At 40.0% G+C, this 13,958-nt stretch overlaps 1 protein-coding gene across 22 annotated transcripts in view; it reads left to right on the top strand.

Annotated features, from left to right (window-relative positions):
* Positions 1-13,958, top strand: part of dmd (dystrophin) — a 458,768-nt gene that overhangs the window by 145,959 nt on the left and 298,851 nt on the right. For all 22 annotated transcript variants that reach the window (XM_035998529.1, XM_035998533.1, XM_035998526.1 and 19 more), the window contains 3 exons: positions 1,508-1,578; positions 5,136-5,254; positions 10,081-10,277. In XM_035998529.1, coding sequence (XP_035854422.1) covers positions 1,508-1,578; positions 5,136-5,254; positions 10,081-10,277 — 387 coding nt within the window. The remainder of the gene's footprint in view (positions 1-1,507; positions 1,579-5,135; positions 5,255-10,080; positions 10,278-13,958) is intronic.

Here is a 13,958-nt window from a genome sequence, read left to right as displayed (position 1 = left end):
AAGCCACTAAGCTAAACAGAACTCAGAACACAGCATATGCTTTTTTTTTTTTTTGATAACATATTGCATCTAGTCTGCGAGTTAATCTGGAACCACTCAGTTAAAAACAGCTAGGTTTATGCTCAGCGTAACGTCCCCTGCGCGAGGGTGTGCGTGAGCCAAAAATGACGTCATCACGTATTTTGCATAAAGCACAAAGGCTCCTCAAGTTTTCAGTCAATGTATCAAACCTTAGCAAACATTAGCATGTCCGGCTAACTAGCTTACCACATACTGTACAGTGCTAACCTGGGGTAAGCCAAGGAGTATGTTATTAGCTAAATATATTACTTTGTGAGTTACTGGTTGCATTAGAAGAATTCCCATTCAGGACTGAAACTTCCACTGTGAAGATGCCTTTAAGATGACTTTAGCGGTGCGGCTCTGTCCTTTATAGGATTTTAGTATTACACTTGCCAAACTCATTAGTTAGTGCTGATCATAAAAGCCTTTTCTCTTGTAAGTAATCTCCAAAGACATGTAGGCATAGCTTTAGCCTCATTCTTTTAGCATAAAATAATGTGTGTAGGGATCAAGTAAGACCCTTTTACCAAACGGTCAAGGCGGATGGCCATCCACTTAGAGCCGTCTGGTTCTGCTTGAGGTTTCTTTGGAGGAAAATTTAAAATTTTCTTAAGATAACTTCTATTAATTATTTATATACCCTTTATACGCTATATAAAAAAAATTGATTCCAGTTTGCAGTGATTCCTTTCGAGGGAACACAGCGAATCTGACTGCAGTAGATGTGACAGAAAGGCATAAAAATTGTGTTAATCCAGCCAGTGCACATACTTCTGTTTATGTCCTGTTTTCCGGTCAAGTCCACACTAGTCGATTGTCAAACTCATACAATCCAATATTCCAGTCAAATTTGCTGTGTTCCCTCGGAAGGAATCACTGCACATGGGTAGGCACTTGTAATGACATTTCGAGCATGTTTAGAGGCTAAAAACACCTTTAAAACTTGCCCTGTTTAAGCCTGTTGGGTGCTAACGCTAGCAGGGGGATAACACGGTGTAGGCAGCACCGATTGTTTTAGTTTTTCTTGCTACTGACAGCACTCCAAACTTCCAAACAACAGAGCTACATGTTGAAATCGACCGGAATTCTCCTTTAACTTTAACAGGGTTGACTGGAAAGTCAGCTTTTTTTCAAATAACTGAGAATTAAATTAGTTACCTAGCACTAGTAAAATAGTCTAGAGAGAGTCGTCATTTCACCTGACAAAACCAATGGCCGTTTCAAATAAGGCTGATTTTGGTTAATTTTGTGTCTTTTCTTCTCAGTACATGTACTTCTAGAGCTTTGTATTACATTTGATACCCATTTCTAGCTATAGTAGTCTGTCACTCCATGTATTACAGTAAGAGCTCAGTCTGTCTAATATATACCTATAAAAGGTATATAAAGGTGTCATACTGCATTCACAAGTTGGCCCTTTAATATCCATTATCTCTGTCCTTAGGTCAATGTGGTTAACTTCTCCAGTAGCTGGAATGATGGATTGGCCTTCAATGCCCTCATCCACAGCCACAGGTACTGTAAAATGGGTTTCAATTATTTAATTCAACAATTAATTCAATTTAATTGAATTGAATTAAAATTGAATTGAATATTCTTCTCTGGAAGTATCACAGTGTGTGTGTATGTGTGTGTGTGTGTGTGTGTGTGTGTGTGTGTGTGTGTGTGTGTGTGTGTGTGTGTGTGTGTGTGTGCGTTTGTGTGTGCGTGTGTGTGTGCGTGTGTGTGTGTGCATGTGTGTGTGTGTGTGTGTGTGTGTGTGTTGTTTGCAGAGAGAGAAATAGAAATAAAATAAAACAATAGTCACAAAGAGTGGATAGAAAAGGGAATGTTTATTTGGCTGGCTGCCTAAATTGTGGTCTTGTTCAGACATTTAATGAAATCGATATACTTTACATTTTTTATTTAAATGCATTTTTTTATTTAACCTTTTTTTTAACCAGGAGTAAAAGACTCATTGAGATTAAAAATCTCTTTTTTCAAGAGTGTCCTGGCCAAGACAAGCAGCAGCACAAATAACTGACTAATACTGCAGACATAAAACAAACATATAACAATTTAAAATGGAGACACAGAACAAAGTACAGAATTATAAGATATCAAAAGACATCACTTTAACAATCAAAACAAAAAAATGTATATGGAACTTAGTACAAACAAAAATGATTAGAATGGGAAAGGCCTTTCTATCCATATTATTTCTATGGGTGCATTTAAGTACACCTTGTAAACTCATGGTGCATTCAGGTGCACCTCGACAAACTAGAAGTACCCTTCTGCAATTTAGTGGTTCTTTTTGTTGTTTGGCAGCAATTGACTGGTGAAATAAGTTATTGTTATAGCATTTTAAATACATTAATTCAATTTGACCATATGGCCTTAACAATAAACAAGCCGCGCTTTCATTTTACCGATCGTCGTTTTGTGCTCTTTTTCTTTTTTTCAAGTTTGGGTTCAGGCACAGTTTAGGCACCAGCACAGTATTAAAAGTATAGTTTTAGCACTGGTATCAGAAAAAACCCAAATGATACTCAACCATAGTGCAATTAAACCAGCTCCCAAAGATTCAGGTGGCTTTGCAACTGATTCCAAGCAGAGAGAGCAGCAGCCCAATCAGCTCATTAGTACCAAGTAAAATGTTAAAAAAAGAAATAGTTAGTGTGAAAGGGACAAACACAGAATATGTCAGGTATTGCCTGCTAGCTATTAGTGACATACGGCTAAGTGAAGGCAATTGGAAGAATAACATTGTCTTTGTTTAAAAACCTATTTAGTTAATTTGTGGACATTAAAATGGTGCATATTCAAACCAGTGAGCCTGTATACTGTATATCTACCACCATTTTTTATTTTTATTTAACCAGATAGGCCGTTGAGAACAGGTTCTCATTTGCAACAGCGACCTGACCAAGAAAAGCATAAGCTGCAGGACAACATACAGTTTCACATGCAATACAATACAGGAATACAGAATACAAAAGGCTACATAAAGTGCAGATTAAGTAGGCATTACAAAGCCGGTGCGAAGTAATAACACAATATACATGAATAGACAGTCTAGAACACTGCTGAGATGTAGTGTAGTGCCAAACAAAACAAAACTAGAACAGTTCTAGTTCTCTTAGTTAGTGGTGTTGAATCAGTTATAACGCAATATATGATGATATATGAATGTACATGTGCTGTATTGTCCTTGTCTTATGTCTCGAGGACCCCCTCGAAAACGAGATGCTTCATCTCAAGGGGTTATCCTCTTAACAATTTCAATATATATGAATAGGCAGTCTATGTAAATGCTGAAATGTAGTGAAAAGTCAATATACAGTTAGTGCAAATAGTGGACTAGGTAGTGATGTAGATCAGAAATAACACAATATGCATGAATAGACAGTCTATAAAATGCTGAGATGTAGGTTGGAGGAATGACAGTTGAGCATACCTGGGCGGATGAATAGTGCAAAAGGGCGTAAACAGAATATGATAGCAATGCAGGTGAAGATGTGCATCTGTGCAAATATGCAATGGGGCGTGACTGAGGTAATGGATTGCAGTAATGCAATAGGGGGGTGCGAGAGCATGGAGAATGGTTAGCACGTACAGTGATCGGACAGGAGCTCAGACAGACGTACTTTGAAGGCAGTTAGTGCGATAAGGGTTTTGAGTTTCAGGGTTATTTGAAGTGCATTCCAATCATTTGCAGCTGAGAACTAGAAGGAGTGGCGGCCAAAGGAGGTGTGGGCTTTTGGGGTGACCAAGGAGATGTAACTGCTAGAGCGCAGGTTGCGGATGGGTGAAGCTATGGTGACCAGTGAGCGTAGGTACAGCGGGGCTTTGCCTAGCAAGGATTTGTAAATGAGTTGGTACCAGTGAGTTAAGCGACGAGTGTGTAACGAGGGCCAGCCAACTACTGCATAGAGGTTGCAGTGGTGGGTGTTAGGAGGGGCTCTAGTCACGAAACGTATGGCACTATGGTAGATAACATCTAGTTTATTCAGGAGAGAGTTTGAGGCAGTTCTGTAAATGACATCACTGAAATCGAGAATTGGTAAGATTGTTATTTTCACCAAGGCGAGTTTGGCAGCATAAGTGAAAGAGGCCCTGTTGCGGAATAGGAAACCGATCCTGGACTTAACTTTAGATTGAAGGTGAGTTATGTGTTGCTGGAAGGAGAGGGAACTGTCTAACCAGACACCTAAGTATTTGTACACCGCCACGTTATCTAGTTCCAACAATAACATATCTAGTGCAGTGAAGTTGTAATATTATGTAAAATAGCTGCACTAAATGAATAAATGAACAAGTGAATGAACAAATAAATAAGTAAATGAATCAGTAAATAGATAATTGATGAAAGCTGTATGAATAGATGGATGAATGGCTTTGTAGAGGTGAAACAGTGTTAATCTGCCTCTATGGATACTCATGAGAGTTTGGGTCTCAGGCCTGGACTCATGTAATTATGAATTAAATCATGGTTAGCTAGCATGAACATCTGTTCACAGTGTCCTAACAGGATACAGAGTAGGAGATCACACACACCAAAGCCATCACTCTTCACATGATTTGCTCTGGGGCTCCATGCTAACACCATTCTGTTTACTGGTAATGGAATAACAGCACATTTTGATAGATCAAATTACAAAATCAACTTACTATATTGAATTGTTATGGTCTACTTTTACTATTTAATGGTGGTTGACCGGGTATGTACAGCTAAGAATCACTGCACAGCAGATAAATACATTGTTGAATACTTGAAGTATACCAAAAAATAAAGCTAAATCCATCGGCTGATGTCGGTTAATTACAGTGTATTTCATTTTTAATTGATAGGCTATATAATACAACCATTAAAAAGTTTTTATTGCCACAATGTCAGCCCTTTTACTTTGAGAATGCTCTTTGTCTCCTTTTCGCAACATATGCTAAAGAATTTGCCTAAGCCAACTGAGAAAATGATCAACCAGGGACATGATCTAATCAATACTCAATCCTTCCTCCATGTTTAGATAAATTAAAATATAGATGCAGTGGGTATGTGATCCCTGTTAATTTGCCTTTTGCCTCCACAGACCTGAGCTTTTTGATTGGAGTGTAGTAGAGAAGAAGACGTCTGTGATCGACAGACTGGAACACGCCTTTAATAAGGCAGAACAACACCTTGGGATAGAGAGACTGCTGGACCCTGAGGGTAACTAACAAACACACACACACACACACACACACACACACACACACACACACACACATACACACACACTGTGATACTTCCAGAGAAGAATATTCAATTAAATTTTAATTCAATTCAATTAAATTTTATTTATAGTATCAAATCATAACAAGAGTTATCTCAAGACACTTTATAGATATAATCTATAATTTACTTTTAGGGAGAAACCTTGGGTGGTGAGGAAAACTTCCTTTTAGGGAGAAACCTCGGACAGACCCAGGCTCTTGGTAGGCGGTGTCTGACGGTGCCGGTTGGGGGTGTGATGAACAGTGGCAATAATAGATTATAAAAAACAATAAAGATAATGGAACTATGACTAGAAATAGTAGTTGTAGTAGTTCATGGAGGGCGTTACAGGGTGTAGCAGGGCGTAGCAGGGCACTGCAGGGCATAGCAGGACGTAGCAGGGCATAGCAGGGTGTAGCAGGGCACTGCAGGGTATAGCAGGACATAGCAGTGCGTAGCAGGATGTAGCAGGGCACTGCAGGGCATAGCAGGACGTAGCAGGGCGTAGCAGGATGTAGCAGGGCACTGCAGGGCATAGCAGAACGTAGCAGGGCACTGCAGAGCGTAGCAGGTTGTAGCAGGGCATAGCAGGGGGTGGAGCAGGACCACGGTGACAGCTGCAACCATGATTTAGGTGCCACCCTAATCCAAGGAAAACTGCTGGGCAAAAAAACATAAATAAGGAATAAGCTCCCCAGAACTAAGTTAGTAACAAGCATTTCTGGGACATGGATGCACACAGATGGAGAGAGGAGCTCAGTGTGTCAACGGAAGTCCCCTGTCAGTCTAAAACTATAACAGCATAATTAAGAGCTGGTGCAAGGCAAACCTGAGCCAGTTCTATAAGGGTTGGTAGATGAATCTGACGACTATGAAGAGAAGCAGAGAAGAGAAGGGGTGCCGTGTATGTAGCTATACACCCTCCCCCGCCGGTCTAGGTGAACGCCGCAACTCCTCACTCCCTAACTATAAGCTTTATCAAAGAGGAGAGTTTGGAAATCGCTATGTTCGTGACTGCTGTGTTTTGATTATCACTGAAACCTGGCTTCACCCGGGGATACCCGATGCTAGCATGCAGCTAGCAGGTCGCACTCTGCTCCGACTGAGGACTCCGGTAAGAGCAGAGGAGGGGGCGATCTGTATGTACGTGCATGAGAACTGATGTAATAACGGGACAATTATAGATAAACACTGTTCCCCTGACCTCGAGTACATGTCTGTAAGATGCCAGCCTTTTTTTCTACCGAGAGAGCTAACAGTAGTGATCGTCACGGCTGTGTATTTTCCAACAGACGCCAATGTAAACACGGTGCTCTCTCTCCTGCTGAACACCATAAACCCGACGGTGTTCATATAATCGCAGGAGACTTTAATAAGGCCAACTTGAAGCACAGAAATTTTAATTGCATTTTGTGTCTGTTAAGAGGCACAAAGGCACTCTTTAAAATATGCCCCCACAACTGGCATTTTAGCTAACTGGGAGCTCTAGCCATAGCTGCAGCAACTCCAGTTTGCTAGCACCGATTTTGGGCGTTTTTTTTCCTATCGACAGTACTAAAAATCTAGCGATCAACATTCAGGTAAAAATCGTCCGGAGTTCTCCTTTAACATCAACAAATTGAGATTGATCAGATAAATAGGACTTAAAGGTGCTATAGGTAGGATTGCGAAGATCCAGGACTTAGCCAAAAAATGTGAACATCGATAACTTCTCAGTCCCTCCCCCATTTCTGCTAAAGCCCAAAACGGTCTCCTAAGCCACAAGGGAGAATGCATGCGTACATGAGCAGTGATTGACACGCAGTTAGACACCGCCCCCTGGTCCTGATTGGTGCATCTGAACAGGGAGCTGTGGATTTTTGCAAATTGCACTACAGGCTGTAGGTGGTGCCAGAGGAGCCAGATTCTTTTTTATTTACCGGCTTCATGTAGTTCTATTGGAACATAGGGTCAGTTTCAGCAAGTATGACAGAAAGTTAGTTTTATAAGTCTTACCTACTGCACCTTTAAACCAGCTTAGTGCAATTAATTTAATGCCAACTAAATGTTCCAGTCTCTGTAGCAGGATGGTATGGTATGGTTTGTGTTGAATGCAGTACTAAGATCTAGTAAGACAAGTACGGAGACAAGTCCTTTATCTGAAGCAGTTAGAAGGTCGTTAGTAATTTTCACAAGTGCCGTCTCTGTGTTATGATGCATTCTAAATCCTGACTGAAAGTCCTCAGATAAACTATTGCTATATAGAAAGTCACATAACTGATTAGCGACTACCTTCTCAAGGATTTTGGAGAGAAATGGGAGATTAGATATAGGTCTATAGTTGGCTTAGAACTAAGGATCGAGGGTGTTTTTTTTCAAAAGACTTTTTTATCACAGCTACTTTAAATGACTGTGGTAATAAAGACATATTGATCATATCTAGTAATAAAGTGTTAACCACGGGTAACGCTGATTGGGTGATTGGGTGTTGCCATGGTTATAACTGTGATCACCTTGGTGGAAGAACTTGATCAACGAAGCATAAACTGACCGATAGGTTGGCAAAAATGTTCTGCTCAAAAAGTCCCAAAATAACCAGAGATGCCTTCTAACAAGTATATTCACCCAGAATTTTTTGACATGCATCCATCACTGCCAGGGTTGCTGCTGACCTAAGACCAGTATACAGACACTAACTAATTAAAACTGTCAGGCAAACATAGGCCTAGATTCAGGCCTACTACACCTGTAGGAGCCAAAAAAGCAGTTTTTGTTTATATTTAAAGAACAATAGTTATTATTTTAAAACTTCCCATATTTTGGTTATAGTTCTGATCCACTGATTTTGATTGACAGCTAGGCCACTGATTGGCAAATCGGCCACACCATAGTAATTGTGGGTATGGTATAATTGATAAAGGGAAGTTGGAAACAGGTGTGGAGGTTTTTTGGAAGTCCCAGCTTTAGTTGAGACTATCTAGTTATCCTGTTTCATCTTATTTGGTCATTTAAGAAACTATCAGTATTGTTTATTTTCCCTGATTCACACACATGCAACATTAGAAACATTTCAGAAGCTATTTTAATTCAAACTTATGATATTTCCACAGTGATTGTTTACAGAGACAGATGCACAAGGCAGACACACACACACACACACACACACACACACACACACACACACACACACACACGCACACACATTCATTTACATACACAACATTCACGAACCCAAACACAAATATCCACACATGCAAACACAGAGCCTCATAGGTATGCACACACAATGTAGCTGTGGTGAAATGATTAAAATTGAGATGATGGATGGATGGATGATGATACAAAACAGAGTGGAGCAGTGTGTACACACTTAGACACACTTGGATACACACTTGCAGATGGTAGCATTATTTACGTAACTGTTTGTCTTCATCAGACAAATAATAACATCCTCAGATTTCTCTGTGATGCTGATAAATGTCCACAGTTTTCCACAGCTAAAATATGACACTAGCTTTATCTATCTATCTATCTATCTATCTATCTATCTATCGATCTATCTATCTATCTATCTATCTATCTATCTCTCTCTCTCTCTATATATCTATCTATCTACTGACACACATATCTTTCTTGGCACACACAAATTTTTGTTACTTTGCAACTGGTTTTTTTTCTCTCTGTCTCCATTTCTTTTCCTTTCCATTGTCATCTTCCATTTCTCTCATGTCTATTATTCGTCGTAAGCTCACCACACTCTACACACCACTCTGTTCATTAGCACTCCATTTTTTTCTCTGTCTGTCTTTCTTCCGTTCTCCTCTCCCTCAGCTCACCCCCTTTTTTCCATCTTCTCTTTATCTCTTATGGCATTCATTTATCTGTTGTGTCTCAGCCCCGCTGTGATCAGTCTCTATTAGTTTTGCCCCGGGCTGACTGGCTGGGCCACAAGCTCTTGGCCACCCTTCCTGAAATCACTGCTCTGTTATATCTCTCCTCCACCTGTTGGAAAACTTAGCTCAGACTCAATTTAGCTGTAAAATGTAGGGCAGGCTGACACACTGATGCTATGGGAAACAAAAAGAGTCAACAGTGGCCTACAGTTATTCATGAGCACAAAGAAAAATTACTGCATCATCCTGCAGCCTCTTGGATTACCTATAAGTGGCCATTGCATACTATACTGTAGTGTATACTATATATTTCCAAGCAGTATATGTCAGAAAATACTGAAAATTTCCCAAAGCCCAAATTAACATTTTCAGATATCTTGTTCAGTCAAAAATCGAAAAAATACTTTAAGACCTTTTTGTTTGCTTATCTGAAATTACTAATACAAAGGCGTCTACATTTAAAATGTGATCGTTTTCACTTTTATCGCAAACCGTTCCCAGAGTAGATATATTTTGAAAATGCCGGGCTATGTGTTTCTTTGTGGAATTTTGTCGTTTTTGATGGAAGAATCATAAATTCCTCTGGGGTCATGTCCGCCTCCATGATCAAAATCCTATTTTGAATTAATTTTTTGTGCATGACTAAAACTGTATTTCATTAATGTATTAAAGGTGTAGGATGTGTGGTTTGGGGATTTCTTTCTGAATTGTTTTTATTTTCTTTCTTATATTTATTTATCTTTAATTGTTTGCTATGTGAATGCTACTTTGTACTGTGTCTAAAGGCTCCCCTAAAAACAAAGTTCATCTTCTATGTCTACTTCTGTCTGAAACCAGCTACCATTTGTTTAATAAATTACAAAGAATTCTGACGGTAAACTGCATGTGTCCTTGCTTCCTGCTCTTCAGATGTGGCGGTGCCTCACCCTGACAAAAAGAGTGTCATCATGTACGTGACATCGCTCTTCCAGGTTCTTCCCCAAAGCATTTCCATGGAAGCCATCCAGGAGGTGGAGACGCTGCCACGGGCAACTGTAACCAGCATTGCCCGGGTGACGACAGAGGAGCACTACCAGATCCAGACCCAGCAGCGCTTTTCCCAGCAGGTTAGACATACAACACACACATACACAGGTGGAACCGCATGCACACATATACATGTGGTTTTCGTTCTCCCTGCCATCACTGTATGTCGACAATGGTGTTGCTGTTACTAAGGCTGCCATGTGACACTGTTATGGCTCATTGTTTTTGTTCTTTTTGACTTTCTCTGGAACAATTCCTGAAAATATTCAAAGAGTAAGATTAGTTTGAAACAGTTTTTATCCAAGCTTCATGTCCTACAAGCTACATGATGAACTTCTCCTCAACAGACATTTATTCACATCAGATAAAGACTAAACTTCCTGTCCCACCATTGCAGCACTTTGTAATTGTCTGTGAAGTGCTGCATAAAATACTTTTTTTAAACTATCGAACCCTCCCTTTTTTCCCTTTGCTGGTCAGTCCTACATCACCTAGAATCCCACAATGCAATGTCTTGTGAAGCAATTTTGTTGCATCCCATAGAAATTTAATAGGGGCAAACTTCAAGTCAGGGTTAGAATCCTGTAATCATGTCACTAAAGTAACTTTGAAATATGATATGAATGTGATAGCAATTGACACGTCCATCACTTTTATTAAAAAAAAAAGTCACAACAGCAATCTCACTAGGAAACCAAGGAAAGGAAAGGAAGGAAGGAAACCAAAACCAATGAGCCATAGATATTGTTATAGAAGCATGGCATCCTGTTGCCATAGTTAAGTGCCATTGTTGTTTCTGCGGTAACACATGTTGGACTGACCCGCCTGTCAGTCATCATGGGAACTAGTTGAATTGTGATAGTGGCATCTTTACTCCAATGCTTCTTGTCATTTTGTCTGTGCAATTTAGTGTTACTGTTGCCATGATGGCATACATAGCTGAGCACAGACACAATGCATGCCATCTGGCATGCATTGTGTCTGTGCTCAGCTATGTACACTCATTTAGTTCTTCATATTATACAACTAAATGACTGCAGCGGTTTGTACACTACATATTATCAGCTCCAGAATATGATTATCTAACCAAGTTGCAAAATTAGGTTGTGCTCCATCAACAAAACCCATCCTGCCAACCTGCGACTTTAGTGGTCTTATCAAATTCCCAACAGGACCCTCTCTCAATTGTAGTATTTGAGTGAAACTGAAGGGGATTAAGAGTCAGAGGGGATAATCCCTGCACCCAGTCCTCTGAGTTGAATAGAGTTAATCAAAGAAACTCTTCAGAGATATGGAGATCTTTGAGAATACATTTGATAATGATGGTCCGGGTAACAGCATTACTGTGGAAACAATTCATTTTTTAGATCTCTACAAGCAATAAAATAAAAAAAACATTAAAGGAAGGTTTGAAACTCCCTCTTTCCCTGTAGTTCTAGCAAAATACAATTTAAGGTGCTAATCAGCAGCCACACCGGCTCACAAGCATAGTTTAAAAGAGAAACACTGTTTGGATTAAAAAAGCAAAGCAGTAACAATTTATTTTCCCAAATCTGAGTTTTAAATAAAACTTCAATTCAGTATTCACCAAATTTACTTTGTAGTCGCATGTTCAGGTTAGAGTGTCAGAGGCAGCAAGGCATGCAAATGTTCTTTTTCTGGCCAACTTCCTCTTGCTTGTTCCTGGGGACCCCTAGGCCCTGCCAGGCATGCTGGAAGATGTAGTCACCTTTCAGTGTAGTCAAATCTCCTATCTTATTTGTTCAGTCACCACCTGAAATTTGTGAGCTTCGGAATGAAAATTGGCCGCTAAATTGAGACAGAAACTGGATGAAAGAGCTGTAAAAAATCGACCAAATCTCAAGTCACAAATTAGATCCACTGGTGCTGACCTTTAGAGCTGAGTTAAGAAGAGGTCAGTGTCATGTGATGGAGTGAGCTTCCTGGAGTAATGGCTGGTAATATTATTATCTCCCTCAGCTTAATGGCCCCCCCCCCCCCCCCCCCCAATCAATTCTTCTGGGAATCAGACAGAGAGATTGGAAAAGAAAGGCGTAGATTTAGATGAAAAGATAAGAGGGCATATAGAGGAAGTGGGGAGGTGTAAAGATATACTGTAGATGTACAGAAAGTTGAAGAGGTGGAGAGGGGGGAAATGAATAGTGAGATGGAGCAGACAAATAGGGAGTGCGAGAAACAAGTCAGAAGGAAATAAAACAAGACATGGAGAGGAAAGAGGAGGGAAAAAAATCTTACTGACAGCGGTTATTATCTGCCTCGTCCCTCATCTGTCATCATCAAAGCGACGCTGTCACCACCTCCTTACATCAACACCATACTACCACCACCTGGGACTCATGGAGGAAGAAAGCTTTTCATGTATATAAACTAGGGGAAATTACCAAATCCAAAGTTTGAGACAATTGCTTAAAACTAGACAAAGTCAGCTTTTGACATTATCTGAGGTGTCCTGATGCTCTAAATCCCGACCCATCCAGTGCTTGGAGCAGGTGAAAACAAACGCTAAGAGTAATTTGCCAGGAAGCGTTTGATCCAGGGCTGGGTCGCCTCTGGCTGTCTGCTCTTTACAGCATAAAAAACATCTAATCCACCTTGAAAGAAAGGGGAAAACAGTGAGGGGTAAAACAGAAGAGGAAGACAGACAGAGAGATGATGACAGGTGAAGAGAAGAAGAAGAGAGAGAGGAGAGAAGAGAGACGGGATGGAGGTGAAAGGGGAGATTGATAGCTGGGGAGAACGAGTCGAGACAGCGAGAGATTAAACTTTTATGCTGTCTGTGGTGAATGGTTGACTTGGTTTTAGCGATGCAGCGGCTCACCCAGCTGTTATAGAAAAGGCAGCTTGGTAATGTCAAGAAAGCGGGAGAATCAGTCAATTAAAAGTGATTTGTCCCTCCAAAATAAGAGCTCAATTGTTTAACCCTTGTGTGGTGTTCATATTTTTGTTACACAGCCAATGTTCCCGGGTCTGGTTTACCCACCACATTATTAGGCTTTTAAATCAATACAGCCATAACAATTTATGTAAAAATACTTAACAGATGTTTACGTTTAGCTCAATTACCAATGATATATACATCATTTATGGTTCATATTTGCCATTTACCCCTGTGAGATCACACGTTTTTTGTAAGAAAACAAGGAAATTCAATTATAAAAAAGGAAAAAAAAATATAAACAAGATTTTTGATCATTATTGGTGCTTATTTCTTAGAACTTAATCAGAACAGGTGAAAGTGCTTGAAATGTAACAATTTTGTAACTTTGTGTGGGAATAGCAGGTGCAGAAAGACAACATAGTTTCATAGCACCTACAATTAAATACACTCGGGTCCAGTAGACCCGAACACCTCATATGTAATAGTTATGTGTAGGGGGGTTCACCGCGTGCAGTCATTGAAAATAATAATAAAATATTTTTTATGTTCTTCACAGAAAATGAGCCAAGGCCAGTGAGTTTGAGTTAGAAGAAATAATAAATAGCATAATTTTTCTTTTAGCAAACATTGAAAAAGTGTCCCACAGACCCGAACACCATACAAGGGTTAAAAATGTGGCACCTGTACAGTTTAACTGCCATGTGATTTCAGGTAAAATCCTAAACAACTTAGTTTGGTGAAACATTCTGGTCCAGAGCTCCAGTTATTTAGGAGTAGCCTGACTGGGTCTTATGGAGACAGAGGTGAGCACACACCTTCTAAAACTTGCAATAAACCAATCAGAGCGTTATCTCACATTCCC

The sequence above is a fragment of the Sander lucioperca genome, chromosome 24 (assembly GCF_008315115.2).
Source record: "Sander lucioperca isolate FBNREF2018 chromosome 24, SLUC_FBN_1.2, whole genome shotgun sequence".
In the NCBI taxonomy this organism is placed as follows: domain Eukaryota; kingdom Metazoa; phylum Chordata; class Actinopteri; order Perciformes; family Percidae; genus Sander; species Sander lucioperca.
The sequence above is the reverse complement of the archived record's forward strand: the minus strand, read 5'-3'. Positions and strand labels throughout refer to the sequence as shown.